Source organism: Atractosteus spatula, chromosome 4 (assembly GCF_055471065.1).
Source record: "Atractosteus spatula isolate fAtrSpa1 chromosome 4, fAtrSpa1.hap1, whole genome shotgun sequence".
Classification (NCBI taxonomy): Eukaryota; Metazoa; Chordata; class Actinopteri; order Semionotiformes; family Lepisosteidae; genus Atractosteus; species Atractosteus spatula.
The window spans coordinates 35667495-35691366 of NC_142709.1; the positions used below are offsets into that span (position 1 = coordinate 35667495).

The following is a 23872-nucleotide window of genomic DNA, read 5'->3' on the forward strand; positions in this document are numbered from 1 at the left end:
AACAATGCTGCATATTTTGCAGATGTTTTTATGACTTAAAAAGTTAATGTGAAGAATGGAGCTGCTTTTGTTGAGCAATCAGAAGTGATATCTGCATCCAAGATGGACATGTCTCATGTCCAGACAAATACATCACATCAAGCACACCTTCTGCTTCCTTGCACATCATATTTATCAATCTGTTGGAAATAGAATTACAGCACTGCTGATATGGTTCACAAATTACCTCACTCGCATTTTCACTTCTATTCTGCATTTTACTTGCACTTGCCCTGTCACTATCCTCACTATATTTGCGTTTCAGAGTCCCAGATTTGAGCCAGTGCTCCATAATAACCCTTCTGCTTCAACTGCTTCTTTAAATTACACCTTGAACTTTCAAACTCAAAGTAAGATATTCAAACGTACGAACAAAATGGTATGAACAATAATTGGTGCAAAGGTCGAACCACACTCACATATCAAAACGTAAACAGTGTAACCACTCAATCATGACAACTAGTGATGCGCGGGTTGACTCGGGTTCAAAAAGAGATTTTAGATCGGGTTGGGCGGGTGCGGGTTGATAGATGACCAAAAGCAAAATATTGCAGAAAACCGATTGTTTGTATCCTAAATTAAAGTGTCTTTAAGGTTTAAATAATAATAATAATAATAATAATAATAATAATAATAATTGTTTACACTTATATAGCACTTTTCTGGACACTCTACTCAAAGCGCTTTACAGGTAATGGGGACTCCCCTCCACCACCACCAATGTGCAGCATCCACCTGGATGATGCAACAGCAGCCATAGTGCGCTAGATGCTCACCACACATCAGCTATCAGTGGCGAGGAGAGAAGAGTAATGATGCCAATTCATAAATGGGGATTATTAGGAGTCCATGATTGGTAAAGGCCAATGGGAAATTTGGCCAGGACGCTGGGTCCTGACATTTTGCTACATTTAAGCCCCAATTGGTTGTATCACAAAGCAAAGTGGGAGAAAACGTAAGCAAACAGTGTATTACAAAGAAAACAATACAGTAATGGCAACCTCGTTAGAGCAGACAGGACACAACTCCAGAACAGTGAGATAAAGTTCTGGAGATAAAGATAAAGAAGAGAGAGTGACAAAAGAGCCAGGTGGGAGACGTTTGGCAAGCTAGTCAGCACAACAGAAAAAAAAAGTACAGGTTACGTTATCTGCATCAATTGTGAGGCACTTTACAAAAATGACAGTCGCAAGACTAGGCTACTTTAGTCTGTTTAAAACAAGGAATCTGGATATGCTGTTTCAATAAATGTTGATCAAATGAATGTTCGAATATTGTTCAGTGTAATTTCAAATGGAGCAGGTTTGGACTGGCTTTGGGTCAGAACTTTTATAATTTTAAATCGGGTCGGGCGGGTGCAGGTAAAAAAAAGGTGACCCGTGCATCACTAATAACAATAGACTGCTGCAGGGTGGCAGGGACTTCGTGGTGCATAAAACTAAACACTGAAGCGATAGGCGCTCATGGGGGAATGAAGAGGTGAGGTGGTCCCCCATAACTCAAGCTTCATTAAAACACAAAGGCAACAGAAGGGTACAGCCAAGGAGAATGAATGGAAACTTTGCCCTTTCGGCAGACCCTCAAGCCAGCCAAGCCTATGATTAGGCTGGTGCTCACTCCAGTACTGACACACACAGTCCCCTTAACGGCTGGTGAAACTCCGATACCTATAATCAACACACAAGTCCCTCCTCCCACTTTTACAGCTTGCAGTTGTTAACAGTGCTCCTAGGGGGAGCTCTTTTGTAGCGATCACTACATTATTCTTTCCTCTGACGTAAACAGCGCAGACTTGCTTTTTAAGAAAGATTATTAGGTCAGCCCAAGGACCACCTGGCACAGGCTCCCGGACCACTGGTGGTCCATGAACCACACTTTGAGAACCACTGATCTAAACGATAGAAGGAAACCAAAAAATAATGTTGCACTCAGCCCAGATTGTTGATTTATCAACCTTTTTAATATAGTTACATTATCTTGCAAATGCACTTATCTCTGTGACAGTGCACCCTTTGTAATATTTTGAATGTGCCATAATCACTTTAGGGTGTGAAGTTTGAGTTTCTTTGTATCTTAACAAAACCGCTTTTAGATGTTAAACTTGCGTTTTGTTGTGGGGGATTTGTGAATTTTTCATAGGTTTAAGTTTATTTATTGTTTAAACACAATATTTCAATATCAGTAACTTTGCGGGGAGAACAGGCAGACCTCTCAAACCACTAATGTACAAAAGACCACTAGTTGTGATTTCTTTTCACAGATTTTGTTAACTGTAAATATCTTTTGCCTAACTGCATTTTTAGAAACCTTTGCTATTGTTTAGATGCAATTACACATGCAGTCCATGGGTTCATATTGCAAAAATTACTGATCAGCAGGTATTGAGTATCAAACAGGTTAGCTAAGCAAGTGCTGTTTCCCCCAATGGATATATAATCAGACCATTGAATGACAACCTGCTTAACTGGCTTGGAAATGCAGAAGGTACATCTTCACTGTTCAAATGGACCTTACTCTGTTAACTAGATAACTTTTGGATAAAGTGTTGACAAAGTCAGGATTTTCAGGATTGAATTGTATCTGGTTAAGTATTAAGTATTAATTTGCCAAATTCTCCACTTTTCACCTGCTCCTAACACCTGTGGTGTGCAGCATATTTTATGTATCCAAGGGATAATAATGATGGGGATGCTGTTTCCTAATTGTTTTTCCTGCCACTTCCACAATTCTGGACAGACGCTGATTTGCTTTCTTATAAATGTTGTCTATATTCTCAGTTTACCACAGCCTCTGATTAATGTGTTCCCAGATATTTAAAATTCTCCACAACCTCTTCAGACTGACCATTGAGTTTTACTGTCTGCAAAAATTGCCCACCATTGGTTTTACCATTGAAAAGAAGCTCTTTAGTCTTGGTCACATTTATTTAAATGCATTTTTATTCTTGATTGGCACCATTTTTCAAGGATACTGTTCAAAGTAGGTTCGCTAACCTACAGGTTGGTCCTTTAAACAGAGTCCCAAAAAAAAACCCATGTCACCTGCATATTTAATCAGACTGGCTGTGCTACTCTTAATATGCAGCTCATATGTGTGTAAGAACAGATTTGGTGGCAGTGCACAACCCTGAGGAGCACTTATTTATTTACTACTTATGGTATTTAAAACCAATTCGTCTAAGAATACACTGTTCGTGTGGACTTTCTGAAGTCAATCTGTAAGGAAGTCTTTGATCCAGCGTATAACATTCCCATTCACATTTCAGTCAAAAAGATGTTGTAAAAGAATATCAATTTGTATAGTGTTAAAAGAAGAGCTAAAATCAATGAAGAGAGCTTGCACAAGCATTTGAGTGTTGAAGGCGCTTGGCTATGGGATCAACTAAAGTAAGTGTTGCATGCTCTGTCTCCCTGCATGCGCTCTAAGCAAATTGTAGTGGATCCAAGACATCCGTTATTAATGACATAAGGTGGTTACTTACAACTCTTTGCATACATTTGGCTAAGAGACAGGTGAGAGCCACAGGTCTAAATTGTTTGAGTAATTTAGCCCCTGGCTTTTTTGGAATAGGTACAATCGTAGATACCTTCCATGTGTCAGGCACGGTATGGACCTTAAGCAAGAACTGAAAACGCTGGGTTAAAACACCATTAAGTTGGCTAACACAGACTTTTAGCACTTTACCCCTTAAACCATCAGGTTCTGGTGCTTTGTTTATTTTGTAGCATGCTAGACATGCAGCTACCTCCTGTTCCGATAATTGTATGGGTGGGCATATGGGAATTTTGTCACAGACCTCCTCACTTTTGCTTTTTCTAGTCTGTGGAGTCTGTAAATCAATCTGTACTGTTTGTCAGAACAAACCACACACTTTTGCTTAGTAGATGAAATATGTCCAAAATTAACAAGGCACTCTTGCGCCTGAAAATAAAAGGAAATGGGAAGTCAACAAGAAACATTTTAGGACATTTGCCTTCAATTGAATTGAATCAGGAGAGGGAGAGAATGAGAAAGAGACTTGAAAAAACTAACCTTTTTCACAACATATATCTGGATAATCTTGCCCCAGGTGTCTGTTCACTATGCAGGTTCATCTATATTATTTCTATTTTTATTTTAAGTATTTAACGTAATCATATTCATTCATGTTATTTATTTATTGTTAATATTATTTTAATATTAAACACAGTGATATATAAAATAAAATGTCAATAAGGTTTATATATTATTTATTATATTTTACTGTTAGAAAAACAGTATTTGTTCAAATACAACTGGTGTATAGGGAGGGAATCAAACCCAGGACCTTCTAGGAAGCAGGCAAAAATTCTACCACTGAATAAAAGCATCACTCAGTTTATGTTTAATTAAAAACGACAAGAGTTTCTTTTCCATTTCCTTACAAAAATTTGTAATGAGACTACAAGCATTTCATTTTCCATTTCAACTATTACAAGCATGTCAAAATGTTTCCAAAACAGAACTGACCGAGTTAAAGAATTTGATGGAGATGTTTATGAAGAAAGTGGAATATGCTACCATTATCAGCTATAAATATATTATATTTACATTCATAAATTAATATTGTTAAAGATGTTCAGAAATTTATTTTTATTTTCTGCTACCAAAATGTTAATTACATGATTCCATATTAATATGCCAAATTGATTGGTTTTTAAGAAGTACAACAACAGTTTAAATGAAGCTAATGTTTTCACTAACGTGTAATGCACCACAAGTGCCACCTATTGATCTTCTTTGGCCAGTGAAGTTACCACTCAGATTGTGCATCAAAATACATTACCATGGTATGGCAAATTCATCTTGCTGCAGTAATGAGTTTGACATATAGTCTGAGTGGCTGCATCAGTATATCATTAAGCCTTAGTTCTGTTACATGTAAGGCTATGGGAACAATACTAAGAATTTAACTGAAGTACTTTTTTAATTGCAATAAGATTCTAAGTGATAGTTTGCATGAATACAGAAAAGGTAAAAAATATATCACAAGACAGAGACAGAAATACAAACAAGAGAAGCCAGGAAGCTATTGAGATTGCAAATCCAAGAACAAACAAAAAAGTATCCTTTATTAAAAATATCTGCTTGTGTGAATCTCTTTAAAATCCCTTTATACTCCAGTATAACAAAAAAACCTCTAAGATATTAATAATTATGGATAAAAGAGGAATGGGATGCCTTTGATTTTGTATATTTGTCTACAGCACTACATTTTGATTAATTATGAAATTATAGGCACACTACACTATAAATCAAATCTTGAGGTCTATGTGGAGAGACCAGACTTTCTTTAGATACATAAGATAAAATACAGGAGGGTCAGGGTTAAACCAAATGTGAATGTGAAACCTCTTGTAGATCTTTCATGCTATGAATTTCAAAATTCTAATGAAATCTAGGGATTTCACTACAAAAGAGGGAAGAGTGGAATCCTATAACTCAAAAGATTTCAAGTGAGGAAGCACACATATTTCCATTATGGAAAGTAATGAAGTCATTGATATGTTATGAACTGAGCACCAGTCCAGCACCTGACCAGTTGTGCATAGATCCCTCCTTGTCACAATCAACTAATGTCTGAGTCCAGATTTATACAGGTGGCTTTTGTAGGTTGAGATAAACAGTGTAGCATCTGGAAATATTTATTCTATTTCATATATTATTCTATAATATAAAATTGTTTCCTTAGAGTTTGAAAATTCAAGTCACTCTACTGTGAAGATGTAAAATGCAAGAGAAGTTCTAGTGTCACCATCCTTCCTTTGAGTTAGCCTGAGGGTATCTGAGAGAGGTAGCACAGAATGCTGGGTACAGTGTCTGACACTGGGAGATGAAAGCTTGTGCATCTCTCACAGTCTCTTTGTGCCTTGTAAATGCTAGCAAGCTTTAAAAATGGTTATAGGAAAGACACTCTTTTATGTACAATGTCTTTATGATTTTAACATTGCTGAAAAAAATGATGATGGAAAAGACTGGGTTTTATCACAAAAGGCACTCCCCCAGACACCAACACAAACGTTTTCATGGAACCGAGACTATTCATAGCCCTCAGCCCTCCAGGCCTTCTCCTTATCTTGTTGCTTAGCAATGAGTATCCATACATGTGATTAGCTGGATGACTCACCTGAAAAGTGACATCACAGTTATCACAATAAAAATGGAATCTGGCACTCTTCCCATGTAAGCTAAGCTGCTTGAAGGCAGTGCATTTTAACAGGGATAGATTTTTTTACAGATAGTTATGTATGTTCTAGGACTCTATAATAGCCCATTTATTCTCGCTTTTACTGTAAAAGCATCTATAGTTTTTATCACTATTAAATTGTTGGATCTCTTGGGTTATTTCTTCTGAATTTATTGCATTCTCATCCACATTGCTTTTTTTTCATGTGTAAGAAGAAATGTAATAAATCCTGCAGATGAATCATGGTTCTTCAACCACTTCAGACTCAGCTGAAGATACAGCACCTACACAGATAAGCAGAAAGTCAACCCCCCTTTACATAAATATGCAAAGTGTTTATCCATTTTGTTACGAATTAACAGTCTTGCTGGAAGGCTTGTGTCAAACATTTGAAAATTGTTCAAACTCCATGAAAGACAATTTTGTAAATCGAGTGGACCACCTTGGACTGTCTTTTCATCGTCATCTTATTATTTTGTTTTGGTGACAGCTGTCTCTCATCTTCTCTGTCATCCTCTCTGTTTAAACTACCCTTACCCTTTACTGCTACATTGGCAGTATTTTGACATGTCATAGGTCTTATTTCTCAGTTTGAAAGATACACAATTGATTAATAGGTATAGGTTTATTCCATGCTGAAAAGATTTGGTGTGAGGTGTGAGGTGCTGAAGAAGGCTCCACGGCTGAAACGTTGTGTTTTCTTTCTTCTCTTTTCAGCATGAAATCAACAATAGGCTAACAGTTTGTGATGTAGACCTATCCTTATTTGTGTTTGTTTTCATTTATTTCAATTCATGTATTTATTTCAATTCATTTTGTGCAATATAGTAACGTTGCCAAAAATTACCTAAAATGTTTGATCTTATTTTTACCTTGAATACGTTTTCTTTTATGAAATGCTCAACCATATTCTTAAATAGAGGAATACTGAAGAAATATTTTGTTTGTTTAGGCTACATTCGCTTGCATATGTGGAAAAATGTATAATAAAACTCTAATCAGTATTTATCTCTGCATGTGTGGCCCGCGGCATTATTAAATGTTTTGAGTTTGGCCCCCCTTGAAAATGAGTTTGACACCCCTGACCTATCTGGACTTTCACGCAGCATGCGCAGCAGCCCTGTATCTGGTAGTGAAGGATTTTGGTGTCTTGAGTTTTTGTACACCGTCGACATGTGATTTGTTTGTGAAATGATGCTTTAAAGTTTCCAAACGTCGTCCCACCTCTTTCCACTAGCAAATTCTCCTGCATCTTTCGCATCACAACAATAAAAACATATAACGTCATTTTTTGAATAAAAAAATATTTCTCACAACGGCACATATATCAAATTACGACTTTTCGGAGTAGCAGTTTCTACCATTTCGTCGAGCCATTCCACTTTAAATTAAGTTGCAGTTCTTTTGCGCTTAACGCTCTTTCTTTCGACATAGATGCCACACAGTTTCTGTTGATGAAAGACCTTGGTGTTACTATACCCTGAGATATCATCCACTGTAAAGCTACCACTGCAATTTAAAACAGGAGAGTAGTGTTTTTTCAGAGTGTGAGTTATGTGGTTGTTTTTTTCTTCCTTTTTTAGCTCTTAGCAAAAAGTTTGAAACACTGCTCTTTCTAGTTTCCAGATGTACAGTGGGTATAGAAAGTTACCACACCCTTTCAAAATGTTCACCTTTTGCTGCTGTGAAGCCCAAAAAGAAGACAAATAAAATCTGACTTTTTCCAGTTTTATTTACAAATTGTACCTTGCAACATCCAAGTGAAAAAAGAAAGCAAAATTTCTGAAATAAAAATAAAAAAGTAGAATAACTGGGTTGGATAAGAGAACACCCCCCTGAGTTGATACTTGGTTGAAGTATCCTTTGCTTGAATTACAGCCTTGAGTCTGTTTGGATACATCTCTACCAACTTTGCACACCTAGAGGGAGGAATATTTGCCCATTCCTCCTTACAGAATTGTTCAAGCTCAGTCATACTGCGTGGTGACTGTTGATGTACTGCCCTCTTCAAGTCATTCCAAAGATTTTCAGTGGGATTTAGGTCGGAGCTCTGACTAGGTCACTCAAGGACATTCACCTTCCTGTCCTTCAGCCACTGTAAGTTTTCTTTGGTGGTATGCTTTGGGTCATTGTCATGTTGAAAGGTGAACCATCTTCCCATTTTCAACTTCCTGGCTGAGGCCTGCATGTTTTCTTCAAGAATTTGCCAGTATTTTGCACCATCCATCTTCCCTTCTATCCTGACAAGTGCCCCAGTCCCAGCTAAAGAGAAACACCCCCACAACAAGGTGCTGCCACCACCGTGCTTTCCTGTAGGATTGGTGTTCTTTAGATGGTAAGATGTATTGGGTTTCTGCCAGACGTACCGTTTTGCATTCCGGCCAATAAGTTTAATTTTGGTCTCATCTGACCACAGCATCTTTAAGGTGCTTTTTAGTAAAACATAAACGAGACTTGATGTGGCTTTTTTTAAGGAATGGCTTTTTTCTTGCCACCCTTCCATACAGGGCAGATTTGTGGAGCTCTTGTGATATTGTTGTCACATGCACAGAATGACCAGTCTTTGCCATAAAGTCGTTCAAAGTTGCCATCGGATTTCTTGGTAGCCATCAGTCTCTTTCTTCCTCGGTCATTCTGTCATTCGGACAGCCTGATCTAAGCAAGATCTGGGTGGTGCCATGCGCCTTCCACTTCTTTATGATAGCTTTGACTGTGCTCCATGGGATACTTAAAGGTTTTGAAATCTTTTTATGCCAATCACCTGACTTGTGCCTTTCCACAACTTTATCTCGAAGTTCTTTTGAAAGCACCTTTACACCCATAGTGGATTCTTTGCTTTGAAATGCACTTCCAAGCAGTGGAATCGTCTAGAAACAGCTGATTTTATTCTGAACTTATCAAAATCACCATAGATGATCACAGGTGGGAGCCAATTAGTTTATTGTATGATCTGTAAGGTGATTGGTTATACCTGAGCAAGTTTACAAATGCAATTGTAAGAGGGGTGTTCACTTATTCAAATAAGGTATTTTACTGTTATAATATTAATTCATTTTCAGAATGTTTTAGAATTTTATTTTCACTTGGCTAATGCGGGTCACTGTGTGTAATTAAAAATGGAACAAGCCTAATTTAATTTGTTTTTATTTTCAGAGTGTCATGCAACAAAAGGTACTAATTTGTAAATGAGGTGGTGACTATCTATACCCACTGTAAGTCTGCCTAACTGAGGCAAATCTGTCTCTTAACTCCTCTTAGTCTCTTACACAACTGTATTACATCTTCCTTCATTTTGACCACCAATTTCTCATGCCAGTGCAAGCAGTCCCAGATCATGTGGGCACCTGCTTTTCCAGCAAAGCTTCTTATTTTAAGAGAAGAACATGATAAGGAAAATGGACTGTTAAGTTTGGGGAGAAAGCCCATTTTTATTTAGATTACTTAACTAGCTTAGAAGGTATTTATTTTGCGACTGCAAAGTCCTTGAGCCAAGAAAAAGCTACTTCTTGATTTATGCTCATTTCACTCTTTTTTGTTTGTGTTGTCATTTATTCTCAAAGACTAAAATAAAGTTATATTTATTTTACTGTTGTGATCTAACTTTATCAGACTTGCGTATGGAATAAGTTTAAACTTCCTGCTGATAATGCTGCTGGGTTGAGTTTGCTGCAGCTGTCCAATCTCCTTGAGCTCTATGCCAGGGATGTCCTGTGCTGTGGAGAGAGCATTTCTTAGCTTGGTGCTGAAAACTTTCTGTCTGTTGTGCTTCTTTGTGTGAAGGCAGGGTTTGCTTTCTTTATAAAAACAACTGAAATCATTGAATTTAATGATTTGATTTCAGATCAGGTAAGTTTCAAGTCTCAAATCAGGCATCAAATGGAAGAGTGATGCTCTGCGTTCTTTAACATGGCATTCTCTGTGATGTGTAGTGATCCTAAATGACACCTAACTTACTTTGTTTGCGTTTTGTCTAGGCTATGCACACTGGAAAGGCCAAGTCCTCACAGCTGATGAACTTCATGTACTATACGAAGGTCTGAAGTTAAATAATGTGAACCATTATGACTATGTCTTAACAGGTAAGTAGAGAGTCTAGAACACTGGGTACCCTGGTCTGTTCCACTGGTGGCAACTTTATTCTGACTCAGGCCTGGAGCAAATCAAAGACTGATCAGACAATTTCCTGATGAAGGCTGGTATGATTGTCTCCTTCCTAAAGGAAATATGCCCGTGGGTTGGGATAATGGGAGGGGATATTATTTGGAAGCAGGATGATTATTAAGTTGTACCTTAAAGTGAATATGAGATGTAAAAGGCTGTATATGACTATTGTTACGTTCTGTTCTGTTTTTAATCCCCTCCCGTGCGGAAGTCCAGTTTTGGAGGTGTGCGTGTCCCTAAATTGGGTCTATGTCTGGATTTGTTGAAGAGAGTGGTCCGGTTTTAAATGCCGGTATGGGACGCCCAGAGAGGGTGTGTGGAAGAGAGGTATAAGAAGAAGAAATGGTGAAAACATGAGACGTATCGGATTTGTTTTCTTGGCTGTGGTGTAGGGTTGGGATTGTTGTGGCTTCCGTGATTTTTTAGTTTTCCATTATAGCTTCGTATAGAGTAGACGGATATCTTGTGGAAGGCTTTGCTTTGGCTTTGCCACCCCTTTCTTGGGAGACAGGTTTAGAGGGTATTGGGTTGTAGAATAGTGTAATTAGTGTGTTTTTTTTGTTTGTGTATTTCCGTCCGTTAAACCCTGGTTCATGTGTCAGTCCCCATTCACCCCTAGACTGAGCCATATTGGGGACGTAACACTATATAATGTTTGTGAACTTTAATTGCAGATAAGAGATAATAAAGATCTAAAAGCGAGAAACAAAATTGTTTCAATTGTTCCAAAAGGAACTAAAAATTAAAAATACAGGTTCAGGGTTGTGTATGTATCATTCAGTCAGAAGTGTAAATATTAATGATTTTTTTGATTATTGTTAATCTTTGCTTACAATCTTATAGCACAAGTACTGTACCTCACAGATTCCTATTTTGCATTGAAATCAAAATCTTACCAGTTCTAAATACAGAAGTTAGGCTTGTGAGATCCACACCTATTTGGCATTTCCGCTAAAGCCAAGTAGTAAATGTTTAATCAACTTTCAATAAATAGTTTACACAACTTTATATCTGAGATGTTTTGAAAACTCACTGGTCTTCATGGTTAAATCTTTGCTTGAAACTACTTACTTCACTATCTGACTGGGGGATCCTACAAAGAAAGGTGTATTTATTCTGAAATCATGTGAACCACTATTATTGTTCACGGGCAGCGGCCACGCAACTAATTGTGGCTTGTTAAGGTAATTTTGTGCACCTAAATTAATTTAGGTCTGCCACAGCATAAGGTTTGAAAAACTGTTACCATTACTTTTCACTTTTTCTTTCCTATTTATCAGTTATTTACTTCTTTTTCTTTTTTGGTTTGAATATTAAGAGTACATTATGTATATTACAAACATTAATTGCTACTTTAGAGTGTGGTAATTGCAAGTTTAAAATTGTGAAAATTGTGCACAATGAATATGTTTGCAAGGTAATGTATGATCTATTATAGACTGTTAAGTCATTCAGTGAGTTTTTGACAAAAAGAAAATTAAAATGATGGGCAGCTGAATGGAAATGAAAGAATTGATTCTGTTATTTTTTTATTCCTTGCACAATGAGCCAAATATGTATTGACAAATTGGGGTATTAAGAGCAGTTCATGTTTTCAGTGTAGTGCCACTGCAGTATTTTCTGAAAGAATCACTGATGAGGAATTTTACACTGATCTGGAATAGAGCTAGGTTGACTGCATATGATTTTATCTGATCACATGTGGACTGACAGAGTAGAACAGTTTATACATGTTCTTATTCTTTAAGTGACTCTTTGCTATGACTTCTTAATTAGATATTATGTCTTATTCTGTAACTTTTGTGTGTTAATGCCCTGTGGTCTCACAGTTATAACTTATAAAAGGAGCTGATTCAAAGATTAAAATCTTGCACACTAACAGGGTAAATGTATATTTAGTACACTGAAAATGCACAATGCGGAGCAATTAATTGTGGAACAAATACAGAACCGCTGTAAAGATAGCAAAAGTATGCACAGATACATGCTATATTGATAAGCCCATCATTCTCACCATTGCAGCCCTGCAGATATGAAAGCACATGGTTCACAGTTGCATGAAGCTTTTCAATGTTGTCATCTCTGGGAATGTGTGCTCTTATTTGTATATGTATCACAACCCATTGTTGACTGATTCAGTTTTCACGGCAGCTTTATTTTAATAGTTCAGATAGGTAGCTGCGTCAGCATGCATAGGCTGCAAAGGAACAAGTAATCGGTTTGTTCCATGCTGAATAGAGAAGAAAGGAAACACAACATTTCGGCCGTGGACTTCTGAGACACCCAAAGAAGGCTCCACAGCCGAAACATTGTGTTTCCTTTCGTCTCTTTTCAGCATGGAATAAACCTGTTTTAATTTGGTTCTGTAAAATCAAATGCTGTTAAGCCCAAAGCTGCTTTTAAAGTCTTAAGAATATGAAGTAGACAAGGTAAGTGATTGATAAATTGTCTCTCTGCTCTCTCTGCTACCTTCACCTTGAGACTGGCCTAGAGAGAGCGGTGCTGCACACCATGATAATGCCTGTCCAAAGCTCTTGTCTTTCTCCACTCTGCTGTCTTTCTCACTTCAGTTTGTTCCACAAATATGAGTAATGAGCTTTCAGGGTCTCTTTCTAACTCTGTATTAATGCTCCTCACCACCCTTGTCCCAGCTTGGAGTAAGATTAAAAAGCTAAGGTCAATAAGGAACTAACTGCTTGTAGAAATGTGTAATTATCACTGCATACAATCATCAAGGATTTTTCCTGATTAGGCTTTCTTTACATAGAATTGCTAATTATTTTTGTTATACCCACCTGATTTGTAATACCAATTTATGTGTTTTTCACATTTTGTCAGACAGGTAAGAAATGTGTATATTATTTATTGTTTTTCTTTGTCATGGGTTACATAATGCAAGTATTGGTGGTTTGATTTCAAAAAGGCTGTCATGAAATACAGACTAGATGTATCTATATATGGGGATTTTCACAATAATAATAATAATAATTATAATTGCTTACAGTTATATAGCGCTTTTCTGGACACTCCACTCAAAGCGCTTTACAGGTAATGGGGACTCCCCTCCACCACTGCTAATGTGCAGCCCCACCTGGATGATGCGACGGCAGCCATAGTGCGCCAGAACGCTCACCACACACCAGCTATCAGTGGGGAGGAGAGTAGAGTAATGAAGCCAGTTTATAGATGGGGATTATTAAGAGGCCATGATTGGTAAGGGCCAATGGGAATTTGGCCAAGACGCCGGGGTTACACCCCTACTCTTTTCGAGAAACGCCCTGGGATTTTTAATTACCACAGAGAGTCAGGACCTCTGGGACAATCTGGGACATGTTCAGTTTGCATTTTGAACTGTCAAAACTGACACATAGTTTGGGATGTTATCCAAGATCTGAATTGCTACTTACATTTTTTTGGAATTATGTCTTTTTTTAAGTTTCCATTTTTCTTTCAAGTACATTAAAAAAATGCAGCATGTTGCACAAATGGGGACATAGCAATAGCAGTGTTGACCTTGTAAAATGTAACAATGTAAAGTAGTATAACAGTGTGCCTATGATGTTCAGCATTTATATAATGGAAGAGCATTTTGAGCCAAGAGGTCAAAGGTTTGCTCAAAGATAATACTCTGACTTATTTCAAGGAACAGTTGGTTGAGATCCTTGATAAATTAATTGCTAACTACCAACTGGACTAAGTGGTTTGAATGGTAGTAGTATTGGAGAATACACTAGTAAATACAACTGACTTATACCACAAAGCAACAATGAGAATCTTCTGTTATGTCTAATTCTAAAAATACTCTTTATCATTCATCAATCCCTTTTGCCTCAGCAATACTACCAAAATTGGTCATGGCTCACTTATGAGCATTCTGTTTCTCTTTTACAGTCATGCCCAATTTAAAAATAGAAATACTTGTGGTTCTCAAACTATGGTACAGTATGGAGCACCCCCAGGTGGTACGCCAGATGACCCTGGAAATTTGTGTGCACTGAAAAATTGGGAATTAAAATTTGAATAATTAAAAATTATGTTAATTTTTAATCTGTAATTTTCCTTAATCGTTTTCAGAAAGCTTGAGATGGGTTTTCATATTTTCTATTTTAATAAAATTAGTTTATTTGTCAAATATGCAGCCTACGTACTACGTTGATACAGCGTGTGCTAATAATTGTGTTCATACTCCTCTCGATCTTAGCACCATATTCGCCAACAGAACAAGTGATTGAAAATTAATACCTCGCAAAAATCAAATATTATGTCATGGCTGAAAGGAATAGATGCCAAGAGTACTGACGCCAGCTTCGATAGATCATGCACACCCTTTGAGAACGAGGAGGATTATACATCGGCCACTAGGGTTACCATATTTGAACATCAAAAAAGAGGACACCCTGAGGAACTTTCATATTGCTTTACCTGGGAAGGGGGTTGGGATGAAGAGGCTTTTCAAAATATCCCATGTTTTATGTTCATTGGTAAAGTAACTGTGATGATGTTAAACTGTGAAATGCATAAGTCTCCTCTGCTGCAATAACAGTATCTTCTGTTTTGCTGCCAGACTTTACAGAAGAATCTGTTAATTTGGTTGATGAACTCTCTTTGCCTTTTTGTGTTTGCTGAACCAACATGAGCTTGTAAGTGAAGTACATCTTTATTTGCCATAGAGACAAAAGTACCAGGCTTACACACCAAACATTCAGCTTCCCAGTCTTCTCTGCCACTTTGAAAAACACGGAAATTTAATTTTTAGTTCTGCTGTGAATTTACATTTTTGCATTGGCATTGTGTTTGAGGGTAGGAAAATGAGAAACAAAATAGGGAGCCTTTCGAGGGAATGCTTCTGCACTGCAAAGACTCTGATATTGATGCCCAATTTTGCTCTCACATGACAAAATCATACACATGCAGGACGAAAACACATAGGTTGTGAAGCGAACTACAGAAGTTAAGAAATTCTTTCTATCATTATAACTTATGTTAATTATTCTTCATGGTGAAAATAATGGGGTCGAAATCCCGGACATTTCTGGATATTTGAAAATTCCCTCTGGACGGAGATATAAGGATCAAAATAGAGGCCAGGAAAATCCGGATGTATGGTAACCCTATTGGCCACTGACACTAGCTCTTCTGTTGAACCTGACACAGACAGCACTGCTAGTGTTAGCAAGCGTCGGAAAATGGCTACAAGGCGGTACAATCCAAATTAACTTAAGTGCTCAGTGCTATTTTTATGCTATGTGTGTGTGAGTGTGTACGCACACACGCTCATGTTGGTCATTGAGGTTTTCTGTGGTTCCTATGAGAAGATGACTTGTAGGTGGTACTTGGATGCTTTGGTTTGATCTGAGGTGGTAATTGGTCTAAAAGGTTTGAGAACCACTGTGTTAGAATACTAGGGCATACATGGGTCCTTCATTTAAAATTGGGCTTAAATCCTATACTAGAAAAAGAGTAGGCTTAAGGATTTTGTCTGAAGCGTAAATTATGTTAATCATCAAAGAAACATATAGGCATTGCCAATTGGGTTAAGAGATGGCTTTAAACTGAAACACAAGTTAATTTAAAGGGATTTAAGATAACTCTTTTAAATACATTCTGACAAGGCAGATAATTAAAATAATATGGGAACAGCAGAAGTGTGTGATTTGCTTTGAAATGAAAGGCATTTTTATATTGTTGCATATGTTGTATGCTATGTTTGCACTCTTCAAGCAGTAGCCTTCTTTCAGTTCCCAATATCATATTCCAAACAATGGGTAACTGGGTTTTCTGTTTGTTTTGCTCCTTTAATGTTGTTTGTAAATAAGGGTTAGGGTTATATTGAGAAAAAGTTCCAAGGGATATTAAATATCACCTTTTTTTCTAAACTTAAGGTACCAATTGTTGGATGGTTGCTTGAAAGGCAAGTTGATAAAGTATGTGAAAGTGAAGATGAACCTCTTGCCCTTATCACTATTTGTTATATCTTACATTTAGTTACAGAGTCATCTATTTTACAGATTAATGGGACATTTCATAAATTGCATGATCCGTGTGCTGCTGCTTTTGCTTCTTCTTCTTCGTCTTCAACTGCTGATTAATGATATTACAATTTTAGCTATAAGCAATTTCAGAAATCTCAGCACTGAAGCTCCAAAAGAAAGGTGACTTCTTCCATCTTCTCTTGTTAGTCATGTTTGTCTTGACCTCTTGAGACCTTTTTAAGAATTCATAAGATTACTCCTAGACGTTACTGTATAAATTGAAGTTCTTTAAGAGTTGTTGTGCAAAATACAATGTTTGTTGGCCTGGCTGTTTTTGGAATGGGAAGAGTAGATTTCATCCACGTAGAGGGGATGATTTGTAAATTTAAGGACGTCTAAAAACGCAAACTAAAAATATCACATAATTGATCTGCACAAGATTGCAGAACTATTCCACACACATTACCTCTGGACCTGTGGTTTTCCTTACATTAATTATCCTAACTGCCTATTCAGGAGGATCCTTACCTGATGGGTCTCCCTCTTCCTGACCACCCTGTTGGGTCCCCGATTACCCTCTCTGTAGTGCATCAGTCTCAACAGGACTGTGTCTTCCAACTTGTATTTTCGTGATCATGTGATCACTTCAGTTTCCTTATCTCTCTGACTCAAAACATAGTGCCAGACCACATCTGGCAGGTGACTGCAACTTCACCTTCCATATAACACCATCCCAAAGCGGGGATCATTTCACCTCCACTAGCCACACCAGGATTGAGATCCATGCTACCCAACATCAACTTGAAGGGTACTATTCGTTGTTGCATATATAGACCACAGTCTTCCTGCCATTGACATCAGCATTTCTTTCCACCCCCATACACCCTGGAAGGGAGCAATTCTCCATGCCTTAAAGAAGCACAGTGTAAGGTTCCCACCACTGAACTAAGATAAACTGGCACATCCATCCATCCTTGGACAATGATCACTTCTTTATGTCTCATTTAGTGGGCATACTCCATAGATGAGGGTTTTGGGGTTCAAGCTGAAGACAGATCTGTTGATATGCAGCATGTCAAGCTAGTGATTCCTCTTGCACTCTGCAGCAAAACTCACAACCCAACTACTGATGAGGTGTTACTTACTGGCTCTGATTACATTTCTCCTGATGAGAATAGGAACTGCCTTTCCTAGGTTTTATGCAATATGTATACAAGATACTGTATATGGAACAGGCAATGAAGACATGTTGGATCCCAGTGCACAACTGGGTATGCACACTATATATTGTCTCTTAACACTTCATAAAGTTGTCTGCTACTCGCTGCAGAACTAATGTGCACTTAAGAAGGTTTATGTTTAATCTTCAGGTGCATTAGACCAAAAAGAAATTAAGAGTGTAAATCAAGAATAATCTGAATTAATCTCAATACAATCTTATTATAGTTTATATTGTCCTACACTAGTCCTAATTTTTTAGTTGGTTTTGAAGCTCCATGTTCATGAGTAATGTTGAGGAGGCAATTTATCCTGTCTCTGAAAAGTTTACAGCATTTGGGAAGAAGTCTGCAGCCAAAATGTTCTGCACTGTATATAAAGTTGTTAAATCAGATGTACTCTGAATCATCTTTTGTTATTTTGGGAACTTCTTTTTTCCTAATTTCACACATCCTGGATTCTGTTCCATGAAGATGAATTTCCTTTTCTTCTGAAGTTCCATACAAAACACATATTTGTCCCACATTACGCGTCTGCTGTTACTCATCTGTTAATAAAATCTTGTTATATTCACTAAGAATATTCTTTTGTGTTGACACTATTTAATGAAAATGTTCCTATCTTGTCATGAGGCATCTTTGGCACCGCTTTTATTATTATTGTTATAATAAATTTAGGTGAATGCCTTTGTCCAGCATGACTTGCATACAAAACAATTACTGAAATGTCAGACTTATTTATATTATATAAAAACGACATTGTCCTGCGGTATATCAGAAAGGTTACAAATCAACATAATGCAATAAATCATACTTTACAAAACAAGATACATAAATTATTACAAGAAAATGAAGGATTACAGTTCACTAGAATAGCGAACAAACTGAAATTAAATTAAAATATTTTCTAATATGTGAAGAGTGAAGTGATGGTGGTAATAGTTTTTACTCTGCAGGAGGAGACAAGTGATAAGGCAGCATTTACAAGATTCACCAGAGGGGTTATTGGCTAATGTTTTAGAATGTTACATAAATCAAAAATGTGTTAAAAAATAATTTCCCATAACAATGCAGTTAATTGGAGGAGGGGGATATGTTCTGGGTCTACTCCAGAGGATTGGTCTCACAAATTAATAAAATTCCACACATTTATTCATGTTGTTAATATACAATATATGCTTTATACTAAAGTCATTGTTAAGCTAAATTTTTGTTCATGTTTATCACTTTTGTGTAAGAATGAAAGAAACACTGTTGATAATGGTGGGTGGTGAATGGAGTAGAAAATGATGTATGTTATTGAGGTGATATTGTTAATGTATATGATGAAAAATAACATTCTGTTGGGAACTTCTTGTTTGAGCAATGCTTAACTTAACTAGTTTGTTTTTCCATTCCCCAGGTTACACACGTGACACATCATTTTTGGAGATGGTGGTGGATATCGTCCAGGAGCTGAAGAGGCAGAACCCTAACTTAGTTTATGGTATGCCTTCTTTTTTTAGGCGTTATGCTTTGCTGAGTGACTACTTTGGAAGATATAGGAAAACTTATTTCTTATAGTCTATAACTTATAGTCTTTGAAAATGTGTTTTATCACTTGTGTTATTTTCTTTTATATTACAAACACTGAGAGTCAGCACTAATGTTAAAGTTAAATATATGTTTTTTTCTTGATATAAATTAATAAAATAAACTGTTCAAGCCACTGTATATTGCCTAAGCAGTGAGGCACAATTGGCTGAATGTCACCAGTGGTTGGCTGGACTTGTGTCAACTAAGGCTGGCCATTCTGGAGTCATGGTGGGTTCTTGAAAGATTGTAAGAGATACATCCATGCCAGCATTCTGTGTTTGCTGTTCTGTTGAGCACTGTGAAGTATATCAGGTGGCTGACTGCGTCAGAGAAAAGAGTCCGTTCTTCTGATTCCCTGTATTGGTATAGGTAGTAATTGGCATTTCCAAATTGGGAGGTATAAAAATGAATGATGTGCTTACTTAAAATTAAAAAAAAAAAGATTTGGAAAACACTGGAACATCAAATCACTATTTAAGCAAAGTGTAATAAACTTTAAACAGCTATGATGTGTTTTATCATTTTTATCATCAAAAAGATTAACTTAAAGTATTCAATTTTTTTGCAAATTACAATCTGTCCCTCGACAGTGTTTGTGGTGGGCTATTATACATTAAATTAAAATTAATTTAATATAATTAGAACTGTGCCAGGAGTATGTTATGAATGGATTAATTGGAAGAAGTTTCCAGGTGAAAAGTACTGTTTTTAATGTGATTAAACCATAACACCCTCTTCTGTTCTACTGTATAAAAAAATGTTCCCCTTTTTTATTCCTGTCCATATTCCTTATAATCTTATATAATCAAATCAAATTTTCTATAAGTCTTCATTGTTCTAGACTAAAGAAATGTATCTCCCTTAACCCGTCTGTATGTGACAATCCCCTAAAAGGAAGAATAATTTCTGTTGTTCTTTCACTAGTGAGATCCCAGTAGTGCATTTTAAGTCTTGAGCATAAATTAACTGGATTTAAATGCATGCTTTTTGCTTTATACCCAAGCATTCTGTTTGTTTTTTATTGCTGCCCTTCATTGTCCTGATGAGGACATGAAGTAATCTGCCCACAAACACCCATATCTCTTTTGTGTGTAGCTTCCTGCTGCTCCAGATCACCCATGTAATTTGTATATTGTGTGTGCCTGCAAACAGTGTAGATAATTTTGCACTTATGAATGTTAAATTTAATTTATCATGTGTCTGCCAATCCATTAGCTCTGTTACTGCTATTTCTGTTTGCCACTCTACCAATTTTAGTATCATCTGCAATTGTAGTTAGTTTACCCAGTTATAACTCCTGTTTGCTAGCCAGTTTTCAATCCATGTGCTACAGATGCAGCCATTCAGAACACACATCATTTATTTGAAACATGGGACCTCTAACGCAGCTTTTTCTGTTATGTGATTCACTGGCTAAAGACAATCGCTAGGTGGCACCTGTGATGTGTTAGATGTTAGTGGAGCGATTACTTAATTTAATGTGTTTCCCTACTGTATACAGATGCAGCCATTCAAAATGCGCGGGCGATACCGCATTATTTTGCGGTACGCTGTACGCAGTCTACCGCAAGCTACCGGTAAATACCGCGAGTTACCGTAAATTCTCCTATAGTACGACAAGCAAAATAATAGTATCCGGAATTTCCGCAAGGTGGAGCTAATAAAGCTCAACCTCTCATGTTTGAGCTGTGGCCATCAAAGTCTTTAACGAAGATATTACTAATAGTATTAATAATGAATGACCTTGGACAAGCTGTAAGTGTAAACTCAAAGTATTGCCCTGGTCAACATTCTTTTTTTCATTGACCGTCTTTGTAAAAGTAACACCACAGCATTTCGCAATCACGCATTTGTTTCCAATCATGCAAAGTACAGTGATTCACCATGCCTTTCACATGCTCATAAAAGAGATTGATTTAGGAACATAAACATATTACCGTATGCAAACTGTACTGTATACAGTATGTATATGTATATTTAATGTCTTAACTGTGCCCGTTTAAGTATTGAATATTCATATCTAATTTTACCACTGAAGGGAAATCTTAGTAGCTGAGCATAAAAAGAATAGGAGCATACTGCAACGCGTGTGAAGGCCATAAACGATATTAATTTTGGAACATAAACATGCAGTATATGGCTGGTCTCGGTACTTTAAAGAAAACATACACGAAACATGGTTTCATTATGACCAGAATCGGTCTTGAGATATTTTTAACTTGATTTACAGTATTTGAGAGGTATGTCTTAACACCGATACTACAGTGCTTAAGTACTGCTCACGTATATGTTTCTAGGTTTATATTATGCATTTCATAAGGTCAAATTACTTTTGAGCAACTAATAAGAAGCGCGAAACGGTATGCGTTTTAGTTTCGTTTTGTGCTGGGACCCGTGGATTGATTAGAGATATCAAGTACATACAAGTCATTTTTTAAATGTTGTAGTTCGTCTTGAAAAAATGTTACGAGTACATCATCTATCAACAATTACACAGGTTCTGTTTCCATATTGCGGATTTTGGTTACGTAATATTATTTTCTAGATTTCACGTTGTGAATATATGATTTGGGCAAACAGAGCCGCAAAGAAGTACATTATGGGTTGTTGTTTTTTTTTTTGCAGTTTTATCTAGAACAAGCGATGCTTAAACCTTTGTCTGATTCTTGTGAAACTATCCACACGACAGTTACAGTACCTAGGAGTTGACTTCAGTGATGTCACTGATGGGATGTTTCTAAAAATCCATCCTCTGTAAAACGTCTTCTCTAGTTGTCCTGCATATGTATTCGCTAATGAAGCTGTGTGTTCTGAGCCTGGATCTCTACATTTCTGTATGAACCAGCTTAGAGGGCTAAAGACAGCTTGTGTTTAAATTGAGTGTAAGGCAATTTATGCTTCTAAAGTCATGGTCAGCATTTATTATTGTACTGTGCTGTAAACTTGTTCTGTGCCAAGTCACATTATTTTATAGCGTTTTTATAGCGTTATCAAATCTGGTGGCGCTGTGTGTTAGTTTCCTGACTCCCATGTCACATGGTCTGTGATTGAAACCTGTAATACCGGTTTAATTCGTCACAGCCAGCACTCCGGTTGTAAAGTAGAAGCAGGCGAGATTTCCAGCGAAAAACACCTCCCCCTTCTTCAGGTGTGAGGGTCTTCTGCTCAGAATGAAACGCTAAAATGTAATGTAGGCTCTGAATGGGTTCAATTATGATTTGGGCTTGATTAAGGTCGCTGCCTTTCATCTAAAACCCTACTTGAATCCTTCTAAACTAAAAATCAGTGTTAGTGAGTTCTAAATAAAGAGGTATCCAGGTAACAGTGAAACGGGCGGACAGTCTGGGGAGATCGCCCGTTTTCCATGTAAATAGTTCCCTGGTTCCGCACCCCTTGGTGTTTCTCTCGCTCTCTCTCGGGTCACCTGATCATTAGCTCGAAAGATTTGAGTGCTTTGTGTATATTCTAATGGTAGTGTGGCAGGGTGTGTGGGAACAGGTTTGGTTGAAATTGCATTGGAGATCTATGTTCTTCACACCTGAAACATTTTCTCTGAAAGCATTTTCTTCGCAGTTTAACCGATCTTGTTACAGCATGTTACAGTTTACTATTATGAACCATATTAATATTAAGTGCTTAATGTAAAATCTTGTAAAAATATATTTTCATTGTTCAAATATACATTAAGTCTGACTATCATATAATAAGTTAAATACAAAACTAAAGAAAAAATAGGGTTAAATATAATTCAAAATATTTTGCTAACAATGTTAACTGTTTATGAATAATAAAATGTATTAACTAAGGAGTAGGATGGCACAGTTGTTAGTATGTTTTTTGTTTTGTTTCTTTTTCATAAATACAACAGTAGTACCTGATGTCTCAGTGGCTTTCAAAATTAAATTATGCATGCAAACCTGTGAACTAGAAAGATAACTAAGATATCCATCCATTATATTCCATAATATCCATGAAATATATGGCGCTGAAATATGTGTGACGCAGTGGTGGCCTGACACGGTGAGGTGCCCTGGCAGCTGTATGATGCAGTGGTGGCCTGGCACGGTGAGGTGCGCTTGCAGCTATGTGACGCAGTGGTGGCCTGGCACGGTGAGGTGCGCTGGCAGCTGTGTGATGCAGTGGTGGTCGGGTATGTAGAGGTGCACTGGCAGCTGTGTGTTGTGACGCAGTGGTGGCCTGGCACGGTGAGGTGCGCTGGCAGCTGTGTGATGCAGTGGTGGCCTGGCACGGTGAGGTGCGCTGGCAGGTGGGTGATGCAGTGGTGGCCTGGCACCGTGAGGTGCGCTGGCAGCTGTGTGGTGTGACGCAGTGGTGGCCTGGCATGGTGAAGTGCGCTGGCAGCTGTGTGGTGTGACGCAGTGGTGGCCTGGCACGGTGAAGTGCGCTGGCAGCTGTGTGGTGTGACGCAGTGGTGGCCTGGCATGGTGAGGTGCGCTGGCAGCTGTGTGATGCAGTGGTGGCCTGGCACGGTGAGGTGTGCTGGCAGCTGGGTGATGCAGTGGTGGCCTGGCACGGTGAGGTGCGCTGGCAGCTGTGTGGTGTGACGCAGTGGTGGAAATGTTCACCATGTTTCACCATGCTGAAAATGTTTGTACCAGACTTTTTTGAGGCCTGTTTAATTGTGTCTGAAGTCTGATGTTGTAAATTTTATTGTTAAAAAGATCCATGAAAATGTCACTACT

At 37.6% G+C, this 23872-nt stretch overlaps 1 protein-coding gene across 2 annotated transcripts in view; it reads left to right on the forward strand.

The window, feature by feature from the left end:
• The window catches only part of pdxka (pyridoxal (pyridoxine, vitamin B6) kinase a), a 153954-nt gene that overhangs the window by 25449 nt on the left and 104633 nt on the right, over positions 1 to 23872 (forward strand). For both annotated transcript variants that reach the window (XM_088912850.1, XM_088912848.1), the window contains 2 exons: positions 10219 to 10323; positions 18997 to 19080. In XM_088912850.1, the coding sequence (XP_088768976.1) occupies positions 10219 to 10323; positions 18997 to 19080 (189 nt within the window). The remainder of the gene's footprint in view (positions 1 to 10218; positions 10324 to 18996; positions 19081 to 23872) is intronic.